The sequence below is a fragment of the Glycine soja genome, chromosome 17 (assembly GCF_004193775.1).
Source record: "Glycine soja cultivar W05 chromosome 17, ASM419377v2, whole genome shotgun sequence".
NCBI lineage: Eukaryota > Viridiplantae > Streptophyta > Magnoliopsida > Fabales > Fabaceae > Glycine > Glycine soja.
The window spans coordinates 12,325,949-12,345,349 of record NC_041018.1 but is presented as its reverse complement, the minus strand read 5'-3'; the positions used below and the strand labels follow the sequence as shown (position 1 = coordinate 12,345,349).

General features: G+C 30.5%; 3 protein-coding genes across 4 annotated transcripts; 2 read left to right on the top strand and 1 right to left on the bottom strand.

Moving 5' to 3' along the window:
* Positions 1–7,865: 7,865 nt before the first annotated feature.
* Positions 7,866–12,144, bottom strand: LOC114393005 (calcineurin B-like protein 1). 2 transcript variants are annotated; one of them, XM_028354263.1, is made up of 9 exons: positions 11,942–12,144; positions 10,970–11,104; positions 10,017–10,099; positions 9,508–9,567; positions 8,970–9,078; positions 8,818–8,870; positions 8,470–8,550; positions 8,186–8,298; positions 7,866–8,080 (listed from the first exon to the last, which is right to left on the bottom strand). In XM_028354263.1, exons 2-9 carry the CDS (start codon positions 11,046–11,048, stop codon positions 7,999–8,001), a joined length of 660 nt encoding a protein of 219 aa, XP_028210064.1. In that variant the 5' UTR covers positions 11,049–11,104; positions 11,942–12,144; the 3' UTR covers positions 7,866–7,998. The 2 variants fall into 2 exon arrangements, with proteins under 2 accessions (XP_028210064.1, XP_028210063.1); XM_028354262.1 differs by lacking the exon at positions 11,942–12,144 and having other exon boundaries at positions 10,970–11,225.
* Positions 12,145–16,586: 4,442 nt separating this feature from the next.
* On the top strand, positions 16,587–17,759 carry LOC114393583. The gene has a single exon (XM_028354937.1). The coding sequence runs from the start codon at positions 16,587–16,589 to the stop codon at positions 17,757–17,759; it is 1,173 nt and encodes a 390-aa protein (XP_028210738.1).
* A 3-nt stretch (positions 17,760–17,762) lies between these two features.
* On the top strand, positions 17,763–18,870 carry LOC114393582. Its single transcript, XM_028354935.1, has 2 exons — positions 17,763–18,118; positions 18,203–18,870. The coding sequence occupies exons 1-2, from the start codon at positions 17,763–17,765 to the stop codon at positions 18,774–18,776; spliced, it is 930 nt and encodes a 309-aa protein (XP_028210736.1). The 3' UTR covers positions 18,777–18,870.
* Positions 18,871–19,401: the final 531 nt, after the last annotated feature.

The following is a 19,401-nucleotide window of genomic DNA, read 5'->3' as shown; positions in this document are numbered from 1 at the left end:
TTGAGCTCATTTTGTCTTCTCGAATTTATGTGTCCCTTTCATTTTCCATTATCAACTTTGATTTGCTATTTTCCTTTTATCAATTCTAGTTTTTTACCCGTGCAAGTTAAAGTTTATTTATGTATGTTCAATTATTTATTGTGATATATAGTAAATAAAATATCTCAAAAATAAGTCAATGTAATAAGTATAAATATAATATAATAAAAAAAATAAGTAATGTACGTCACAAAACATCTATCGATATTAGAAATAAGTCTATCATCATTATTTAAATCTTTTTTAAATGAGTTATAAATTTTTGAAGCGTATCCTTAATTTTTTTATTATTAGTCACATGTCCAAAATACTTAATAAAAAATTTAAATAAAATTAATTCAATATAGTAAAATTGATAATAAATTGTTGACCCATTAAGATAAATAAGTTTATTTTTATGACAATTAATATTGGTAATAACATAATGTTAATTAATATAGGATGTTATATCCAACAATACATGATGAATTATATTTTAAAATTTAACAAAATGAAAATCTTTATTGTAATATGTTTTCTATATAAAAGAGTGTCATCTTGGACACATGCACAAGACAATCGACGACTAAAGATCACATTTTGAGAGGTCCCACAGCTTTTAAAAAATTTAGAATTTTTTTTATTAACTTCATTTTGGTGAAGTTTTTAATATACAAGAGTTTTGTGTATTATTTTTTTTGGTCGAATTTACAAATTCATGAAATTTTTTGTCCATGAATTATTTATAAAATACGTTTCCATTGTTTAGGAATCTTTTTTTTAGTTTTTGCTTCGGGTCCTAAAAATATCCGAGACGACACTGTATAAAAGATGTCAAAGTTTCAATCTTATGTTATATTTTTGTATCAATTTAAAACAATTAAATTAATATTTAAGAATATGCAAATACAGAAATAATATGCTTCTAAATATTAAAAACTAAATAAGATAGAAAATAATAAATAGTAACAATATTTGATTTAAATTTTGAAAAACATCTTGATAAATAATATTTAAAGTCATATTTGAATTATCTCTATTATTAACAAAAATATTTTTGTTAAAGGTTTTCATAAAAAAAGATATGGAATATTTTTATTATTAACAAAAAATATTTAAATTCTGTTGCTATATACTTATTACCAAAATAATTGTTTTTGTCAATCATAATTTTTTATTGATATAATAATTTTATTTTATCTATATAATATAAAAATACAATAAAATTTGTTTATTTAAATGTATATTATACATTAATATCATTTCATTTATAATTACATTTATATATTTTAATTCAAATTCATAGATGATTTTAATTATGATGGATTGAGTCGTTGCCTGTTCAAAGTTTTGACAAACCTCCAATATGAGAAATATTAAAAAAAGAAATGTTACAAACCCTTTATTTTGACACAAAAATAAGTTGAAATTGTAAGAATCAATCAAAATTGGTATTCAGACATTCTTTGTTAAATTTTCACATAAAAGACTAAGAAATATTAAAAATTATGTTATATTTATGTCCATTAGTCAACACCAAATAAGACTAAAATTTAGCAATCAATAAAAAATTAGACACACTTTTACATATAATTCTTTTTAATTTTATTTTATTTATGATATTAATGTTTTAAATTTATATGAATTTTTATAATAACTTTAATTTTTCAATTATCATATTCAAAATAAATATCATTACCTTATCATAAATTTACCATTCTAAACTCTAAAAAAAATATTTATATACATTTAGTGTGCAATTTTTTATTTTTTAATATAATTAAAATCATATTGCGGAAACATAAATTTTTCACTCTAAAATGAAAAAATATATAATTAGAATACACTTCTTATACATATAGTTACTATTATAAATATTACCTTTTTTTTACTATCTTCTAATATAATATTACAAATTAGTAGAATGATTTATAAAATTTTATTTTTAAGTCAGAATTCAATCCAACAATATGAATTATCTTAGAGTAAATTACACTCATAATTCTTATGTTTTTCTCAAATTGCACTTGATATTCATTCTTTTTTTTACATTATTTTTATCTCATTTTGTTAACGTCATTAATTAACGTGAATTGAAATATGTTAGCAAATGAAATTTTCTAAACATCTTTATTTCACTCGAACCTTTTGTGTTTTTTCTCAAAATGTACTCGATACCCCTCTCTTTTTTTACATTACTTTTATCTCCTTTCGTCAACTTCATTAACTACGTAAACTGAAATATGTGAACATACGAAATTTTCGTAACATCTTTGTTTCACATGCACCCTATGTGTTTTTCTAATTGCACATAATATTTCTCCCTTTTTTTTACATTACTTTTACCCTCTTTTGTTAACATCATTAACTAACATCGGTTGAAACATGTTAGCAAACGAAATTGTCCTACCATCTTTATTAAATACCCAATAACAAATTAACTATTGATCATGTGAATAGACTTTTCTTAAGGCAATAAGAGTTTTTTCTTTAATATTTGACCCGTATTTCATTGTTGCTAACATTTGAAGAAGATGCAATTCTTAATTGACATTATATCAAACACCTAGTGATCAAAAATAAATATTTCACTACTACAAAGCGCGCTTTTTACATCGGTCGAAAACGACATTCTACATCGGTGGTCAACCGATATAGAATATGACGTCGTTGTTAGTGTTATGTTTCAACATCACTCCCAAATCCACCGTTGTAAAAATACAACGTTTTCTACATCGATCCTAACACCACCACCATCTTTGAAAGTCGCATTTTTACATCGGTGCTATCCAGGTCACTGATGTTGAAATTACATCTTCTAAGTCGGTCGTTCTTTCGTAAACGATGTAGAATATGTTCGTTTTCACATCGGTGCTGACGTCAGTACCGTCTTAGAAACTACATATTTCTACATCATTCTTGACTTGAGCACCGATGTTAAATATTGAATTACTTGTAATTAAATTTTAGGTAAATTAAATCAATATTACGATATTATCAATATTACTAATAATCAATAAATATTATTATATAATATTAAAATTAATATTTATAATTAGAAAACTATTTTATATGTTACTAATAATCAATAAATATATTTATTGATTATTAGTAACATATAAAATAGTTTTCTAATTATAAATATTGATTTTAATATAAAAAGTTGCGTATTTATAATTCCAATATTATCTAAGTAGTAATCAACAAATATAATTAAACATTCATGAAACTAAGTATATAGTTGCAGATTAGATAATTACCATTGGTATAACTTTAAAGATAATTATATAAAAGTCATCATTATCCTTTAAAAATCACACAATATATTTCCATAAAGAAGAAACCACACAATATACACAAAGCACACTATAATATTATATATGGTCTTCTAATAGCTTATTGCAACCAAGTTGACTGCTACTTTAAAAATCGAGCTTAGATTTTTAAAAATCAAACTTTGCACACATATCAATTTCAAAAGTAAGTGCAAGACAGAGAGTATTTTAATGTAAATTAAACAGCCTTATATTACCCCTTCTATAGCAAAAATAAAAAGCAGTTAAGTACCTCTTGCTTTAATTGAACTAAGAAGTGCTTCATCTTCATCAAGTATCCTTGTGGTGAATGAACATCGAACACTGTTTAGAGCCTCAAGTGCTGCATTATAAATTAATGGTATTGAATGGTCTACTGATCAAATTAAAGACTGGATGGACACATGAAAAAAATAATCTACCCAAATTGATGCGCCATTAATAGTAAAACAGTAAAACACAGGGACTGGTATTTCGTAAGGTTGAAAATCATATAAAGAAAATTCACCCAGCTCTCCCTAAAAAGACAGAAAAAGGTTTGTTAACAAACAAATAAAATATAATATAACATAAACCTCTTGGGTGTAATGAATAACGATCGTTTCATAAGCGCTATAAAAATATAATATATATATCATAAAAACCTTCAAGCTTTATAAAAATACATATAAAAATACATTACAGTAAAAGCTAGTTTTAGTAAATAATATTTTTTTGTAAAAAAAATTAAAATAACTTTAGAGCTAACAGCTAGACGGAATCAACCTAACAGGAGATGCATGTGTACCTCTCTAATAGAAACTTCCACGAATGGTGAGGATTTCTACTCTCTAATCCTAAGTTCAAGGTCCATTGTGAAGATCAAAAGCTGAATCATTTTTTGTCAAACAAGCATAGAAATGAATTTAGGAACTTGAAACAGCAGACTAACAAAATGAAGACTGCTGCCACTATCATTGAATGTCCAATCCAACAATCTAATTTACATCCAAGTGTTAGAATAAATTCTAAAATCCAAACAGAAACCACTATTCAGCTAACCAATAAACTCAGAACAACATTTCATGCAAATTAAAGGTGAAGTCTGCTTACATTTGAAGATCTGGTGCTCATCATGTAGATCTAGTGGTGGTGTTGGTGTTTTCGGCGCGGTGACTGAAGGAGTGGGTGCATACGGTTCCCTTGGCGGCAGCGTTGTTGTCGTCAAGCAATCTCAGCGAGGGCGGTGGAAGTGACGAGGGCGGAGAGCGCCCTCTTGGTGCAGTGGACCTGACCGTCACCGGCAAGGGTTTGTTTGAGGGTCGTGACAGCAATCTCGATGAGGCGTTGAAGATCCTTGACGGCGTCGCGGCCAAGGGTGTCGACATTGCAGACCTCGACGACACGGTTGAGAGAGAAGTTCAAAAGATGGAGTGAGGGGAGTCCACGCGAAGGCTAGCTAGGGCATGAGTTGAGTAGTCACAATAAAAATAAAAACTCACATCATTCAAAGACGGGTTTTGAAAATCACTGTCTTTGAGATGTTCCTTTTATTTACCAAAATACCACCGGTTAAAAAATAACGACGCGTTTGAGAGGAATGTAGTTGAACTTTAGTCGTTGAAACTGCTTATTGTAGTAGTGTTTCAAAGAAAGGAGTTAAAAACATAAATACAGGATTAAAACGCTAAAATTTGAAGCAAATGATCATTTCAATCAATAAGTATTGTTGGAAACACGTTCAACAAAAAACACAACAATCAAACGACCAACACGCACAAAAAAAATTAAACTAAAAAAAAGAGAAAGAAGAAATAATGTTAACACATGGGTACCAACAAGGTGACTTTACATCCAACAAAAAACCTAATTCACATCCAATTAGAGAAAAAAGAAAAAGAAGAAAGAATATTAAAATATTTTCAGGTTGAAAATGGTAACATATCTTTTATGGAGTTAAGAGGAAGATAGAGATATTTTAGACATAAATTTTTCATTAAAAATCATTTGACCAGCATGTGTCTACTTTATGTTAAATGATTAAACGATGTTTAGGAGAGAAAAGATTGGATGTAATGTGAGTTTAACAATTAAGGAATTGTTTATAGGGTAAAAGAAAAGAGAAATATCATATGTAATTTAAAAAAACACATGATTGCGAATATAAACGTTACAATGGAATAGAATGAAATAGAAATTAAATGTGTGTACCATACTTTAGGTGAGACATTTAAATCAAATCAACGGTTATGATCAAATTAAAATTTCGATTGTGAACTTTTGGTGGGAATGCTTTGATTTTCCTCATCGCATAGAAAATAAAAAAGTAAAAATTATAATTATAATTATAATTAAAACGTAACTTATATAAAAATACATATTTAATAATTTATATTACATTAAATATTAACTATTAGTAACATATATATCGTATGATATCATATTTTATTAAAAAGTCATACAGATGAATGTTATTTAAATTTTTTGAAAAAGTTATATATAAATTATAAATAAAAAATATTAAACTTATATACGCACTGCACACAAATTTTTTCTCATTAAGTATTAGTTGATATCATATTTTTTATTAAGTTTAGATTAGTAATAAATTTCATTGGCATTTCACGATATAACATCATATCTATATATATATTATCGAATGATGAAGATATTTCATGATATATGAAGCTCTAAGATCTTTATTTATGCAGTCCAAAAGCCACAGGCCATATGAAGCAGTGCCTGAATCATTGCAAGGTTTAACCTAAAAAGGCATCATTACCTTCATCGACCTGTGAAGAATTGTAACAAAACAAAAAGGCCAATCGAGCTACATATAATAATTGATGATAAATAATTTAAAATGAAACAAAACAAAATGAAGAAAGTAGGATTCAACCTGATAAAATATATAAAAAAAACGAGAAATTTGAGAAAGAAAAAAGAACGAAGGAAATAAAGTGAAAATAGGAAGGAAAGATGAACCTCCAATTTTGCTTTCGAAAACGAAAGTATAATAAAGAAAAGCATGTTAGTACCATGAATACACGTCGTCATTTGAAACTGCAACCTCTCCAGAAAACAATGTTGACATATGAGAGACATGAGGATAAGTGATTAAGAAAAGAAGAAAAAAGTGATTGAGAAAAGAAGAAAAACGTATGACTTTGTATCCAATATTTGTCGCAATCTCATACAATGCTGGTTGTCTCATCCCCTGATCAACCTCCTCTCACCAACCTAGACCTGAAACAATTGGTTTATTGAAATCAAATACTACATAAAGAAGAAACGTTAATGATATTCCACTCTGAACATTACAACTCTTCATTTATCTATTTTCAAATACATCAGGGAATATCAAATGGTTGAATGTCTTGAATTTGATGTTCCCGTGAATTGTTATAGAAAAACAAATCGCGCATTAATCGTCCAAATAATTCTTTTTATGAAAATAAATCATATATTTTGGGAAAATGTTTTTATCTTATTTGTTTAGATTTTTTTCACAGGTATAATATTAATTTCAGTTTTTTTTATCTAACTCAATTGATTCCTTTTAATGCACACGTTTTAATATTTAGTTTTCTTCCAGTTTTTTTTTTTTGAATTGGTAGTTTCTTATCAATAATGAGTAAATGTATTAGTTTAAAAATGAATAGAAATATTAATACATAAAAACATAAAAAATTTAATAATCAGTTCTTAGATAATTAAATTTATTTCATAAATATATGATTGCATTTAACTCATATACTAAAAGCAGAAAAAACAAATTTTAAACTAAAATTGATTAAATAATAATTTAACTCATGAATCTTATTTAATGTAACTGAGGAAAAAACAGAATTTTTTAAAAAAGAAATAAACGTGTTTCCCTTTTTTTAGGTCTATGGTATTTTTTTCACCTTAATTATTATTGTTAATTTTACAATGAATCCTTTATGTTTGCAACGCCTTTTTTTTCATCAAACGAAACCTATCGACAATTTTTAATCCACCTTTTAATTTGGAAATGTTTTTTAAATACACCGCATAATGGATTTTTTAAATGCTTCTCATAAATTTGATTTTCTTTCAAACCCTTCCAAAAATATCCCCACCGTTCTCCTTTTATATATATAAAGATTAGGAAATTTCATCTTCTAGAATGTGTTCCTTCTTATTTTACTTATTTTTTTTTTAAAAAAATAGTTTACCATAACAAAATTCCGTAATTGTTTCTAAGACTATTTGTAGTCCCTTCAATATTGTAATTGTGTAAAATTCCATAATTTGTTTTTAAAAGTCCTTTTAAGCTTAATTTGGTGTTCTTCTAACTTGTTATGATATTACTATCATACGCTTTTCATGAATTTGAGGTCTTGATAGGTTTTGGATTCCCATCCATAATTGTGAATCGCAACTCTTGAATTGCATATCCTCTACAAATTGTGAATTCCAATTCTTTCACGACAAACGGTTTTAAAAATTGTTATTTTTTTCATTGCAACTCATTTCAAAATTCTCTACTAAAAAATATCCCTTAAAAATAAAGGGTTTCCAAACAGGAACTAACTCGAGATGTGGCTAGAAAATTTCAATGCAAAAACGTCATTTACAATTTTACTAAGGCTAACTAATCAAGCATGGCACCTATTCCATTCTCAGTGTTTGGTACATCCAATTGTCCCATCAATCACATAACCTAAAGCCTTGTACTTGTTTCATCAACCCTTTCCACGTTAGTGCTGTTAAAAATAAAACTTGGGAAAGATATTGTTATGTCCCTGCATTTTAAAGAAGAATAACAAATTATTACATAATTTAAATCTCAAAATACGGATGAATGTAGATAGATTCATATCTACCATAAAATTAATTCTACACAATACCTCAGATAAGGTAGGGTCATGATTTTTAATACTGACGGATTCCTTTTAACAAAAGTTTCCCACTCTTCAGTGTCGATTTTCCCATCTTGCTTTAGGTCAGCTTCCACGAAAGTCTGGACAATAATAAAAATACGATGTCAAACTTAAGCCTTCTATTTTGTTTGAAATAATTGATGCCAAAAAAATATAGGAGATACAACATGGCAGCCATAAACTATATTTCTTTCATAATGCAGCAGACAAATTATCTAGTATTATTTTGGAATTCTATAAGCATAACTAACCTTGTCAAGAATTGTTTCTATGACATCATCTGCCAACTTCATATCCGACTCAAAAAGAAGTGCAATTAACATTTCCTTGACCTGTTGGAAATCACAAAAAAGAAAAATGAATAAGCCCACTAAAAATTAATAGGATAGGAGTGCACAAACACTGAAGATAGATGCCATGAAAAAAATACACCAAACCAAAATGAAATCATCCCATCACATCAAAGACCTATCTCTACGTACGTGTAGGTTAGCACTTATTGTATTTGTATTTGTAGCAATAAGCACTTCAACAACTAACAATTATAAGGTTGGTTTGGTGGTAAATGAAGAAGGTAGAAAGGAAAATCACCATCCTACCTCAGGGCGCTCTATAAAGCCAGTATTGTGCAAATCATAGAGCCTAAATGAAACTGAAACAAGATACCAAACCAACCTAATGTATCAACAACTTAGATTACAGTAAAGTATTTCCAATAAATCATGGGCTAAGGATTTGAACTTTAACTTACAAGCTATCTTGTCTTTTAATGAAGCATTTGGGTGGAAAACATTGAGAGATCTGACAAAGTCTTCGAAGTCAACGACTCCAAGCTTCTTGACATCAAATAAATCAAAGATCTGCAAGTAGCATATCAATAGTCAATTGAAAGATTACTTCATAGAGATGCCACACAAGAATGACATAAAATGACATTTAAGATATTTATAAGTAGCAATAATCAAACATTGACTTCTATTTGCAAAGGAATCCTGGAGATGAGAAAAATAATATGCACGTATAAATTTGACAAAACCTGGATGGAAGCAAATGGTTTCCCAATAAATATATTACAGGCTTGTACTGAAAGGATTAATTAGTTGAGTTTCTTTCAGAAGAACGTCATAACTCATGAAACAGCAAATTTCTTTGATAGCCTACTTGCACAGCAAATTGTTGATCTAAAGAGTACTTTTGGGCCAGTCTACAGTCATTCACAGTTGCTTGCAAGAAACATAAACATTTATGGCATAGTCATTACTATGAAGAAAGAAAAGTGTGATGTGTACCCGATTTGCAAAAATGTTATCCTTTTTCTTGTTTTTGAAGATTGCCAATTGAAATTCTTCCTGTAAAGAAAGATCACCCCATAACCACAACATGGATAATGAATTAGATTTGGACAATATAATATGAAAAATTCATTAGCAAACAAAAAATAAACAAATCAAAAATCAAATATATGAAAGAAAAACTTAAGAAAACAGATATTTTATTGTATGATCATTCGAGCCTGGAAACATCATTGAGAAAATAACAACCGATTATCTTCGTTATTACATATAATTGATTAATTGGAAAATTCCAAACCAAAGCTATGTGTGGACTAAATTCTTGACAAAATTACAAATGCAAATATATGACCCAGTTTCTCATGACAAAATACCCATTGCAAGATAGATATCAGAATATAACTAAGTTCTTCACAGAGAATGAGTGGAGATAGAAACAATAAAAAGTAACAATCATCATAGAACAACTTATGCGCAAAAAAAAGAAGGTATTTTCTATGCAGTACCTTGCTTAGCAGTCCATCATTGACAATAGAATTGCTGATGCTCCTAAAAAGCACAAACAGTGCTTCAACCTCATTGACAGTAACTGGGAAGTGGAAAACAAAAAATTGATACACGAGTTTAAACTACAAAACTAACACATGGAGAAATAGAGACAAAGCAATTTTATAACAAATGCATCAGTAGATGGAAACGTTCTTCTAAATAATTGACAGGTAACAAGACACAACCATTTCAACTGAGACAATGAAACATATAACGTAGTTATAAACCAACAACTCTCAATTTTGTTTGCAGAACTTGCTGAAATGCATAGGCCTAAAATTGCGTGTTCCAAAGAGGAGAAGAACTTTGTAGCAAAGTGGCAGAATGGAAACTAATGGAAGATTATGGAATCTAATTCAACAGAAAAGACAGAGGTCTTAAATCTCTTCAATTTTGCAAGTGACCTAACAACATTTTCTTCAGTTTAGTTTACTTCAGAAAATACAGAAGAAATACAATTTATCTTAATTATTGCCTTACATTTATATACCCACAGATACAGCTATATTGACAGAGAATGGTCTTTTCATTTCCCTTAATGTGGCCAACATTAAGATAGAATACGAATGGGTAGGACCAAAGGGAAGTGCCTGTTTCTACTTTTAACAATAAACCAAACAAAGTGAACTTTGTTTTGTTTGTTACAAATAGGGAATCTTTCCCGTCTGAAAAACCTCACAGGCACAGGAGACATACCATACATAATTAAAAGCCCGTACAGACGAAATCATGAAACTTAGTTTTATCATTAGTATAATACTTATAAGATTCATCCAGCAAGACCAAAAGTAAATTTTCAATAAACAACTCCTCCGATGCGAACACAGATAGAATTCAATGAAACCATCACATATCATTGTACAAGAATTACAGCTTTGCATCAATTCATTGGAAAAGTTCATCAACTTACAAGCTGTCTCCGCTGCAAGATCAAGAGAATCCTCCCGTGCCGGAAACTTCCTCACAGACTTCGAGTTCATGCAGCCCATTATGGAAGAAATGCAGGTAAGGCAGCACAGCACAGTACCGGTGTACTCGAACTTAACTGAAATATATATCATCAAAACCATCTTAACTTTTCCAATTCCAACCAAATTGAAACACCATATTATATAAATAATAAACAATTCAACCCTCCAATAATTCATGGTAGATTAACTAAAAAAACAAAAAGTTGTCTCAGAAAAGCTAAAAGAAAGATGAAGAAAAAATTAAAATAATGATTGCAGTCCAAAGGATTCCAAAACATATATGTCAGAAACAATAATTGACAATTACCAAATGAAGGCCATGAGCTCAGGTGTCACAAAGAGACATAATTTACGTAATTATTGACGAATACTTTTTCAAAAACAAGTTAGAGCCATATGAAGCAAAAGGGCAAACAATAAACAACATATCAAGTAATCAAAGAAATAAAAAAAATTGACCTTGAATTTGGATTTATCCCATTACAAGCAATATGAAAAAAAAAAAAATACTTAAAACATAAAGAACAATCAACATCACACAATCCAATCAACACGCAACGGAAGCCAAAATTATAACTTTATTTCCATTATCTCGGAATCAAAGCAGGCTAAAAAAACAAATCAAGAAGATCAAATATCAAAAAAGAAAAAAAGAAAGAAAGAAAGAAAACCCACAAGCCCAATTGTTCAACAAAAGAAAAAGGAACAACAATAACAACAACAACAAAACCCACATTGTACTTTCCCAATTCCCCAACCATAAAACCCATCAAAGAATGAGCATCTGAATCAAAGCAAGTCAAACTCAAAAGGAAAAAAGAAACAGAGAAAAATCAAGAAGGAAATGGAATCATAACAAGGTTTTGTTAAAAAAATGAACACAAATAGAAGCAGATAGAAAAGAAAGTTACCCTCTTCGAAAGCGTGCGTGTTCAGAAACTTGGTATCGGAGCGAGTACGGCGACGGAGGTAGAAGCTGGTATAAAGAAAAAGGGTAGAGAGAGAAACTTGGGTTTACGCGGAGTTCGTAGATAGAGAGAGAGAGGGAGGAAAAAAAAGCGTAATTGTTAGTTTGTGATGAAGCCTTATATAATATGCACAGTTTAGAGATTCACTCTGTTCTTGTTTGTCTGAAACTGAAGTGAAGTTAGAAACGGTAACGGCGAACTCGTGTTTCTGGATGGCGGCAAAACCCATACAAAATTTAATATAAGTAAAATTATTAATTATTTATTTAATTATCTTAAAAGATTACTATATTGCTACTTCCGTATCTAAATATGAGATCTTTTAATTAATTTACATTTTTTAAAAAAATTGATTAATATGATTATATTAAATTTGCTAATAATTTATAGTATTTTATCAAAATCATTTTTAAAATATTCAGACTCATAATTTATTTTTTTTACTTAATTATTTTTTCATTTAATCAGTTAAGTTAATGTGTGTTGATCTTCTTATTTAATTCTAAGAGAAATAATGCATTAGGTATCATTAATTATGAAAATACCGTGTTGAGAATGACTAAATCAACAAAATTACTCTGATTTAAATTCATAGTTTTTTTTTTACAATTGTAGATGGAAAAGTGAAAATGGAATCATTGGGTATCATTTGGAATATTCCTGTTGTTAAATCAAGCACTTTCCTATTTAGTCAATTGCCTCACATGGGGTTCCTTTTACTTGATTTTTCCTCTTTTCATTCCAAACAAGAAAGAGAAGATTTTGGTTTTGAAATTTCCTGACAGAGAATAGAACTGCTCATATTTGTCAAACCCATTAATCACTTGTTCACTTACCTGCTGACCAAAAATAAAAAAACTTGTGCACTTACCTCATTTTGAATATTCCTACTGTTGAATCAACCAATCGTTAATAGTATTTAATCAGGCCCACAAGTAATGTTATGTAACTCAAGATCTTATTCCCTTTTTCATTTAATAAAATTAAGAAATATTTTAGTTTTTCTTTTATAAAATGTATTGTATTAATTTTGAATATTCTTTTTTTTCAAAATATATATCAGTCATGATAATTTTTAATATCAGTCAATATATTGATTTTGAATATTCTTTTTTTCAAAATACATATCAAGCCAGAATATGTGTTTCAATATTTCATAACATTAAATATATTATTTTCTTTTTTTATCCGTATGAAAAATTTACAACAACTCATATATATTGTTGAACCAAAAACTAAAGATGAACCAAAAATTAAAGTTGGACCTCCCTCAATAAATATTTTCTTATTCTAACATTATTTTTGCTATATTTTCTTATTCTAACATTATTCTTGCTATATTTTCTGAGGAATAACTTAATTCATTTTGATTTAGTAGATTTTTATAACACAATCAATGGTACAGTTAGAAGGGCGGTTCCATTCCTAATCGTTATTGAGTTTACATTAGATTGGTACTTAAGAGAATTAAGTATTTTAAACATGATAGTTCAATGTAAAGTTATTTTTAAGACTTAAAGACAACTTTGATTTCATTAGTTTAATTTCCAGTTTTGTCTCCTATTTTATTTTAAGAGAGATATTTAGTCTTTCTATTTTTTAAAAATCTATATTTTTTATTTAATTTTTAATTTTGTCCATATTTTTTTATTTCATATATTTTAATTAAATAAATATATTATCATAAGTCATTTATTGATAATACCTTAAATAAATATATTAGATTTATGATTCAATTGGACTAAAATAAAAAAAATAAAATATAAACAAAATTGAGGATGAGATCAAAACACTACAGGAAAAAAAAGCATCCTACGACATTGGTTTTGAGACGGTTATATAAAAATCGATGTAGTAAGTAAAGCAGTGACATTTTTGTAAATAATTGTAATCTTTTAAAAACGACTTTAAAAATGATTTACCACATCGGTTTTTAAAAACCATCTTCGAAAAGATATGTTTTCCCACTCTTTCATGTTGACGTGGTACATTTTAATTGGGTTAGTTTGGACAACCCTAAATCTCAATTTTTCTTCTACTTCATTCTTCCATTCTCATTGTTGTCATAGAGAGAGAGAGAGAGGCAGAGAGAAGAAACATCGCAAGAGCTGTTGCTCACTTCACTGCGTCCTAATGAGTGCATTGTGTCCTAATGAGCGTTCCAAGATGCCAGCCATGGATCTGGCCATTAAAGGCCAGAAACTTCAGGACCATCGTAAAGAAGAAGATGAAGAATGTTTTTGTTGTCGAAGAACAGAGTGTAGAAACCCAAGGACTTGTTTGTCTTGCTTCTAGAAAAGACCAGTTTCGCGTGTCTCGTGAACACTTGTTGAGGTAAAAGTGTATCTGTAGGGAAATCAAAGCTTAGCCACAAAACGACACCGATACTCTCCGTTTGGCGGAGAACGAGGTTGCCGGTGTTGTTGAGGAACAAAAGCATAGAGGAGGACAATGAAATGGTGTTTGAGGACCAAACATGGGACTAGTCAGCATCATTTAAGGCGAGGTTGCTGTTGTGAAGAAGCGAAAACTTTGAGCCCTTGCCATTCACAAGTTGATCACGGTTCCCCATCCATACGACGGTTGTGTTTCGTGTTTGGCCATAGGGTTCGGAATACCAAACGACGAAGGAATATGCGTTTTCGCCAACGGCAAAGAAACCAGCAGAGAGCATGCCGTTTGGAGAGATACAGGGCAACAGGTACTTCACCTATCTTTCATTCTTTACCATCTACCATGTGCTTTTTAATTGGAAACTGGGATTTAGTTAATAATTGAGTTTTAACATAATAATCTACAGGTACTCATCAAACTTGCTTTCATTTGTCACAGAAAACATTACTTGTTAAACGTGATGAAGTTTTTTTATTTTGAAATGATGTTCTGATTCAGTGTTTTGTAAACCTATTTCCTATGTCACTGACAACAAAACACTTGTTGCGTATTGGATTTCTTGGCATGGCCAAACCCTGAAGCCTAGAAATATGTGATGTGACTATGTTCTGTCTATATTTTGATTTGTACTTTAATACTGGGTTAGCCATCTATATTTATAAGTTGATTAAATTTGTATTTTGGAATGACAGTTATTTAAGCATTTGTTTGGGTGGTCCTCACTTAATCTTGGAAGTTGTCACGATCACACACTACTGCTATTGTGGTTAAATAAGATTGAGACCCTTAGCAAGTTTTAATGAGGGATAGAGTATCATTTTCGACAAAAAAATATAAATTCCATGCATATTTTTATGATGCTTCTTGATTAAACCTTGTTTTTATTTTTGATAAGTGAATGGTTTGATTCTGTCTTAATTAAAGTATGTTTTTGTAAGATTTTACACACGCGTTAATGAGTGTGTTGTGGCGCCCTGTTTAAATCGTTGATCTATGCACACTATTCTTGTCTTTGAAGCTTGCATCTTGATGGATCCTAGTTACTCTTCATGAAATATATCAATAGCTAAATTGACACTCGGAAAGTAGTAATTGAAATTATCTCTCTCCAAACTCAATACACCGTTGTAGGTTCATGACTCAATTACTATGAAGCACGGACGCGGCCCATCACCGGCGTGTCCCGCGTCGGACTCGCACCGGACACGCATGCGCGTATGACTCCGGTGCGACGTGGTGTCTGTCGCCTCCGCCGTCACCGGACGCGGTTGAACAGGAAGACACCTCTGGTTGGACTCGGCCCACCACGTAGACACGCGCGTCGTGGCCCATTAAGAGCCTTAGGTTTTTTTATTATTTATTTTAAAATGCTTACCAAAAAAATACATCTTCTGCCATTCTGTGTCTTCTCCTTCTTGTTCCTGCAAGCGCCTCCATTGCCGCATTCGTTTCCTTCCCCGCGCAGGTAAGCTTTGCTTCCTATTTCTTCTCTAGTTTTTCTTTTCTTGCTGCCTTTGGTTTTTCTTTTCTTCCTGCCTGATGCCTTTGGTTTTCCTTCGTTTAGTGTGGACTGTGGTGTTCCACTTTATTCTTTAAACATTTACACATTCTCTCTCTTTGGCTGTTATCCGCTGGGTATTACATGTTTCTCCATTTTTTATTTTATTGTAAAAAGCAACTTCTCATTGTAAAAAGCACGTAGGCCTTTAAAGTATCCCACTTTATTTTATTGTAAAGGCTGTTTTCTCTCTCACACACACACATACCACTTTTCCCTTCTAAATGCATTTACCTTTATTTTATTGTAAAAAACAACTTCTCATTGTAAAAAGCATGTAGGCCTTTAAAGTATCCCACTTTATTTTATTGTAAAGGTTGTTTTCTCTCTCACACACACACATTTACCTTTTTTGATGTGAAATAGTCAACTTCACTATTTAATTATTTATCCATCTTATTTCAAATTTCAAACAAACCATACATGAACTATGCAGCACGAGGAGCTTCTAAATCTTTATTATTCTTTTTAGTTAAGTTGGAGATAAATTTGTTATGTATTTGTCATGTACTTGTTTTTGGAACGTATTTATTTTCACATTCCCGGTCAACATTGATTACAAATTACTTTTTGTTGTTTGTTTTTTATTTAGAAATTGTTTACATTAATTTTTTATTTTTTTAAATTGTTGTAGAGATGAGTGCTTCTAGTCCTAGTCAAGCTAAAGAACAAGATGATGATACCAAACCTTTATGGACCTATGTTACAAAGATAAAACGTGTAGCTGATGGTGGAAATTATGAGATAAAATGTAATATTTGTGATTTTACCTTTAATGGGTCTTACACTAGAGTGAGGGCACACTTGTTGAAGATGACAGGAAAGGGAGTTAGAGTTTGTCAAAAGGTAACAGTTGTCAAACTTATAGATTTGAAGAAGATAGACAATGAGGTTACATTGAGGGTGGAGAGGTCAAAAACAAAATCTGTGTCATTGCCTTCGGTTTCTACTCAACACCAAATGGATACAAACACTCTTGGTGTTGATCCAAAAAAGAGAAAGACATCATCTGTAGAAAATCCCTTTAATTTGCAAGCTAGAGAAACACTTGATCATGAAATTGCTAGGATGTTTTACTCTTTGGGGCTGCCTTTTCATTTAGCAAGAAATCCTCATTATAGGAAGGCATTTGCCTATGCTGCCAATAATCAGATCAGTGGTTACCAACCTCCATGTTATAATAAATTAAGGACAACATTACTTCAAAACGAGAGAAGACATGTGGAGAATTTTTTACAACCAATTAAAAATGCATGGAGCCAGAAGGGTGTGAGCATTGTTAGTGATGGATGGAGTGACCCGCAAAGAAGATCTCTTATTAATCTCATGGTTGTCACGGAGAGTGGACCTATGTTTTTAAAGGCCATTGATTGTTCAAATGAGATCAAAGACAAGGATTTCATTGCCAAACATATGAGGGAGGTAATTATGGAGGTTGGGCACTCAAATGTTGTGCAAATTGTGACGGATAATGCAGCCGTTTGTAAAGCAGCAGGTTTAATAATTGAGGTTGAGTTTCCTTCCATTTATTGGACTCCATGTGTTGTCCATACATTAAATCTTGCTTTGAAGAACATATGTGCAGCCAAGAATACAGAAAAAAATAATGTTGCTTATGAAGAATGTTCTTGGATCACCCAAATTGCGGATGATGCAATGTTTGTGAAAAACTTTGTCATGAGTCACTCTATGAGACTATCAATTTTCAATTCATTCAATTCATTGAAATTGTTATCCATTGCTCCAACAAGATTTGCCTCCACTATTGTAATGCTCAAGAGATTCAAGCAATTGAAGAAAGGACTCTAAGAGATGGTCATTAGTGACCAATGGTCTTCTTATAAGGAAGATGATGTTGCAAAGGCTAAATTTGTGAAAGATACTTTGTTGGATGATAAATGGTGGGATAAGGTTGATTATATTCTTTCTTTCACTAGCCCTATCTATGATGTTCTTAGAAGAATGGATACAGAAGCTTCATCTCTCCATCTGGTATATGAGATGTGGGATTCAATGATTGAAAAGGTGAAGAATGCCATATATCAATATGAGAGAAAGGAGAAGAGTGAAGGATCAACCTTTTATGAGGTAGTGCACTCCATATTAATTGACCGTTGGACTAAGAGTAGCACTCATCTCCATTGTTTAGCTCATTCTTTAAATCCTAGGTAATTGACTCTATACTTTTTTACTTACATTTTTTTTAGAATTACATAAATTTTAATCATGTATATATTTCTTTTTAATTGTAGATATTATAGTCATGAATGGTTAAGTGAAGATTCTAATCGAGTTCCTCCACATCAAGACATGGAACTCACTCGTGAAAGATTAAAATGCTTCAAGAGGTTCTTTCTTGATGTGGATGTAAGGAGGAAAGTGAATATTGAGTTTGCCAACTTCTCGGATGGAAGAGAAGGTTTTGATGATCTTGATTCTTTAAATGATAGAGGTCAAATGGATCCAAAAGCTTGGTGGCTAGTTCATGGCATTAATGCTCCAATACTTCAAAAGATTGCCCTTAAGCTACTTGCACAACCTTTTTCATCTTCTTGTTGTGAAAGGAATTGGAGTACATATTCATTTATCCATTCTTTAAAGAGAAACAAGATGACACCACATAGAGCTGAAGATTTAGTATTTGTTCATAGCAACCTACGACTTCTCTCAAGGAATACTCCACAATATCATCAAGAGGAAACTAAAATGTGGGATGTAGCTGGAGATGATTTTGGGTCACTTGATGATTGTGGTATTCTTGAAATTGCTAGTTTGTCTTTAGATGAACCAGAGTTAGAGGGTGTCTTTTTCAATGATGATTGCTAGTTTGTGGAATTCTTGAAGACTTGAAGTTGCTAATTCATCATCTTGCTTTATAATTTTTTTTGTAAAAAAACAAAGCGTACAAATTGTATAATGAGGCCTCTTAGTATTTTTTGTGACTCATTATCATAGGAAAAGTTCTTTTGAGATGATGATGAATATATAAATCTTGATTTTCAATTTAGATCTTTTATGCATATCGCTTATATTTAATTTTATGTAATTTTATTTTATTTAATTATATATATAGCCGTGTCTGTGTCCTACATTTTCAACATTTTAGGTGTCCACGTGTCCGTGTCTGTGTTGTGTCCGGTGTCCGTGTCGGTGCTTCATAGCTCAATTACCTATATATACTAGTGATTTCTAATGAATTTATTAATTCCTCCCTTTGAAAATTTTATCTTATTATTCATTTTATTTCTATGAAGGGATGCTTAACTTGTTGACTTTTTTCTTTGGTTTAGACAAGCAAGAGCATGTTCTTAAATAGTTTGTTTTGCACTAACTTCATAGAGATGAATGCATTTAAGGGAAGGCATGTTTTTACAACCCCTTATATTCACTCCAACAGTTCAATCTAGCTATCACAATTAGCAAGGTGAACCTGATAGGATGTGCTTGTTTT

What these genes read in the sequence shown, in the direction of transcription:
- LOC114393005 (XM_028354262.1), bottom strand. Translation starts at nt 11,207, where the DNA reads ATGAATTATTGGAGGGTTGAATTGTTTATTATTTATATAATATGGTGT. An exon ending in GCTTTATAGAGCGCCCTGAG is followed by an intron (nt 8,551 to 8,817) that starts GTAGGATGGTGA and finishes GATTTCCAACAG; the next exon opens with GTCAAGGAAATGTTAATTGC. An exon ending in TAGAAACAATTCTTGACAAG is followed by an intron (nt 8,299 to 8,469) that starts GTTAGTTATGCT and finishes ATTATTGTCCAG; the next exon opens with ACTTTCGTGGAAGCTGACCT.
- LOC114393583 (XM_028354937.1), top strand. Translation starts at nt 16,587, where the DNA reads ATGAGTGCTTCTAGTCCTAGTCAAGCTAAAGAACAAGATGATGATACC.
- LOC114393582 (XM_028354935.1), top strand. Translation starts at nt 17,763, where the DNA reads ATGGTCATTAGTGACCAATGGTCTTCTTATAAGGAAGATGATGTTGCA. An exon ending in GCTCATTCTTTAAATCCTAG is followed by an intron (nt 18,119 to 18,202) that starts GTAATTGACTCT and finishes TTTTAATTGTAG; the next exon opens with ATATTATAGTCATGAATGGT.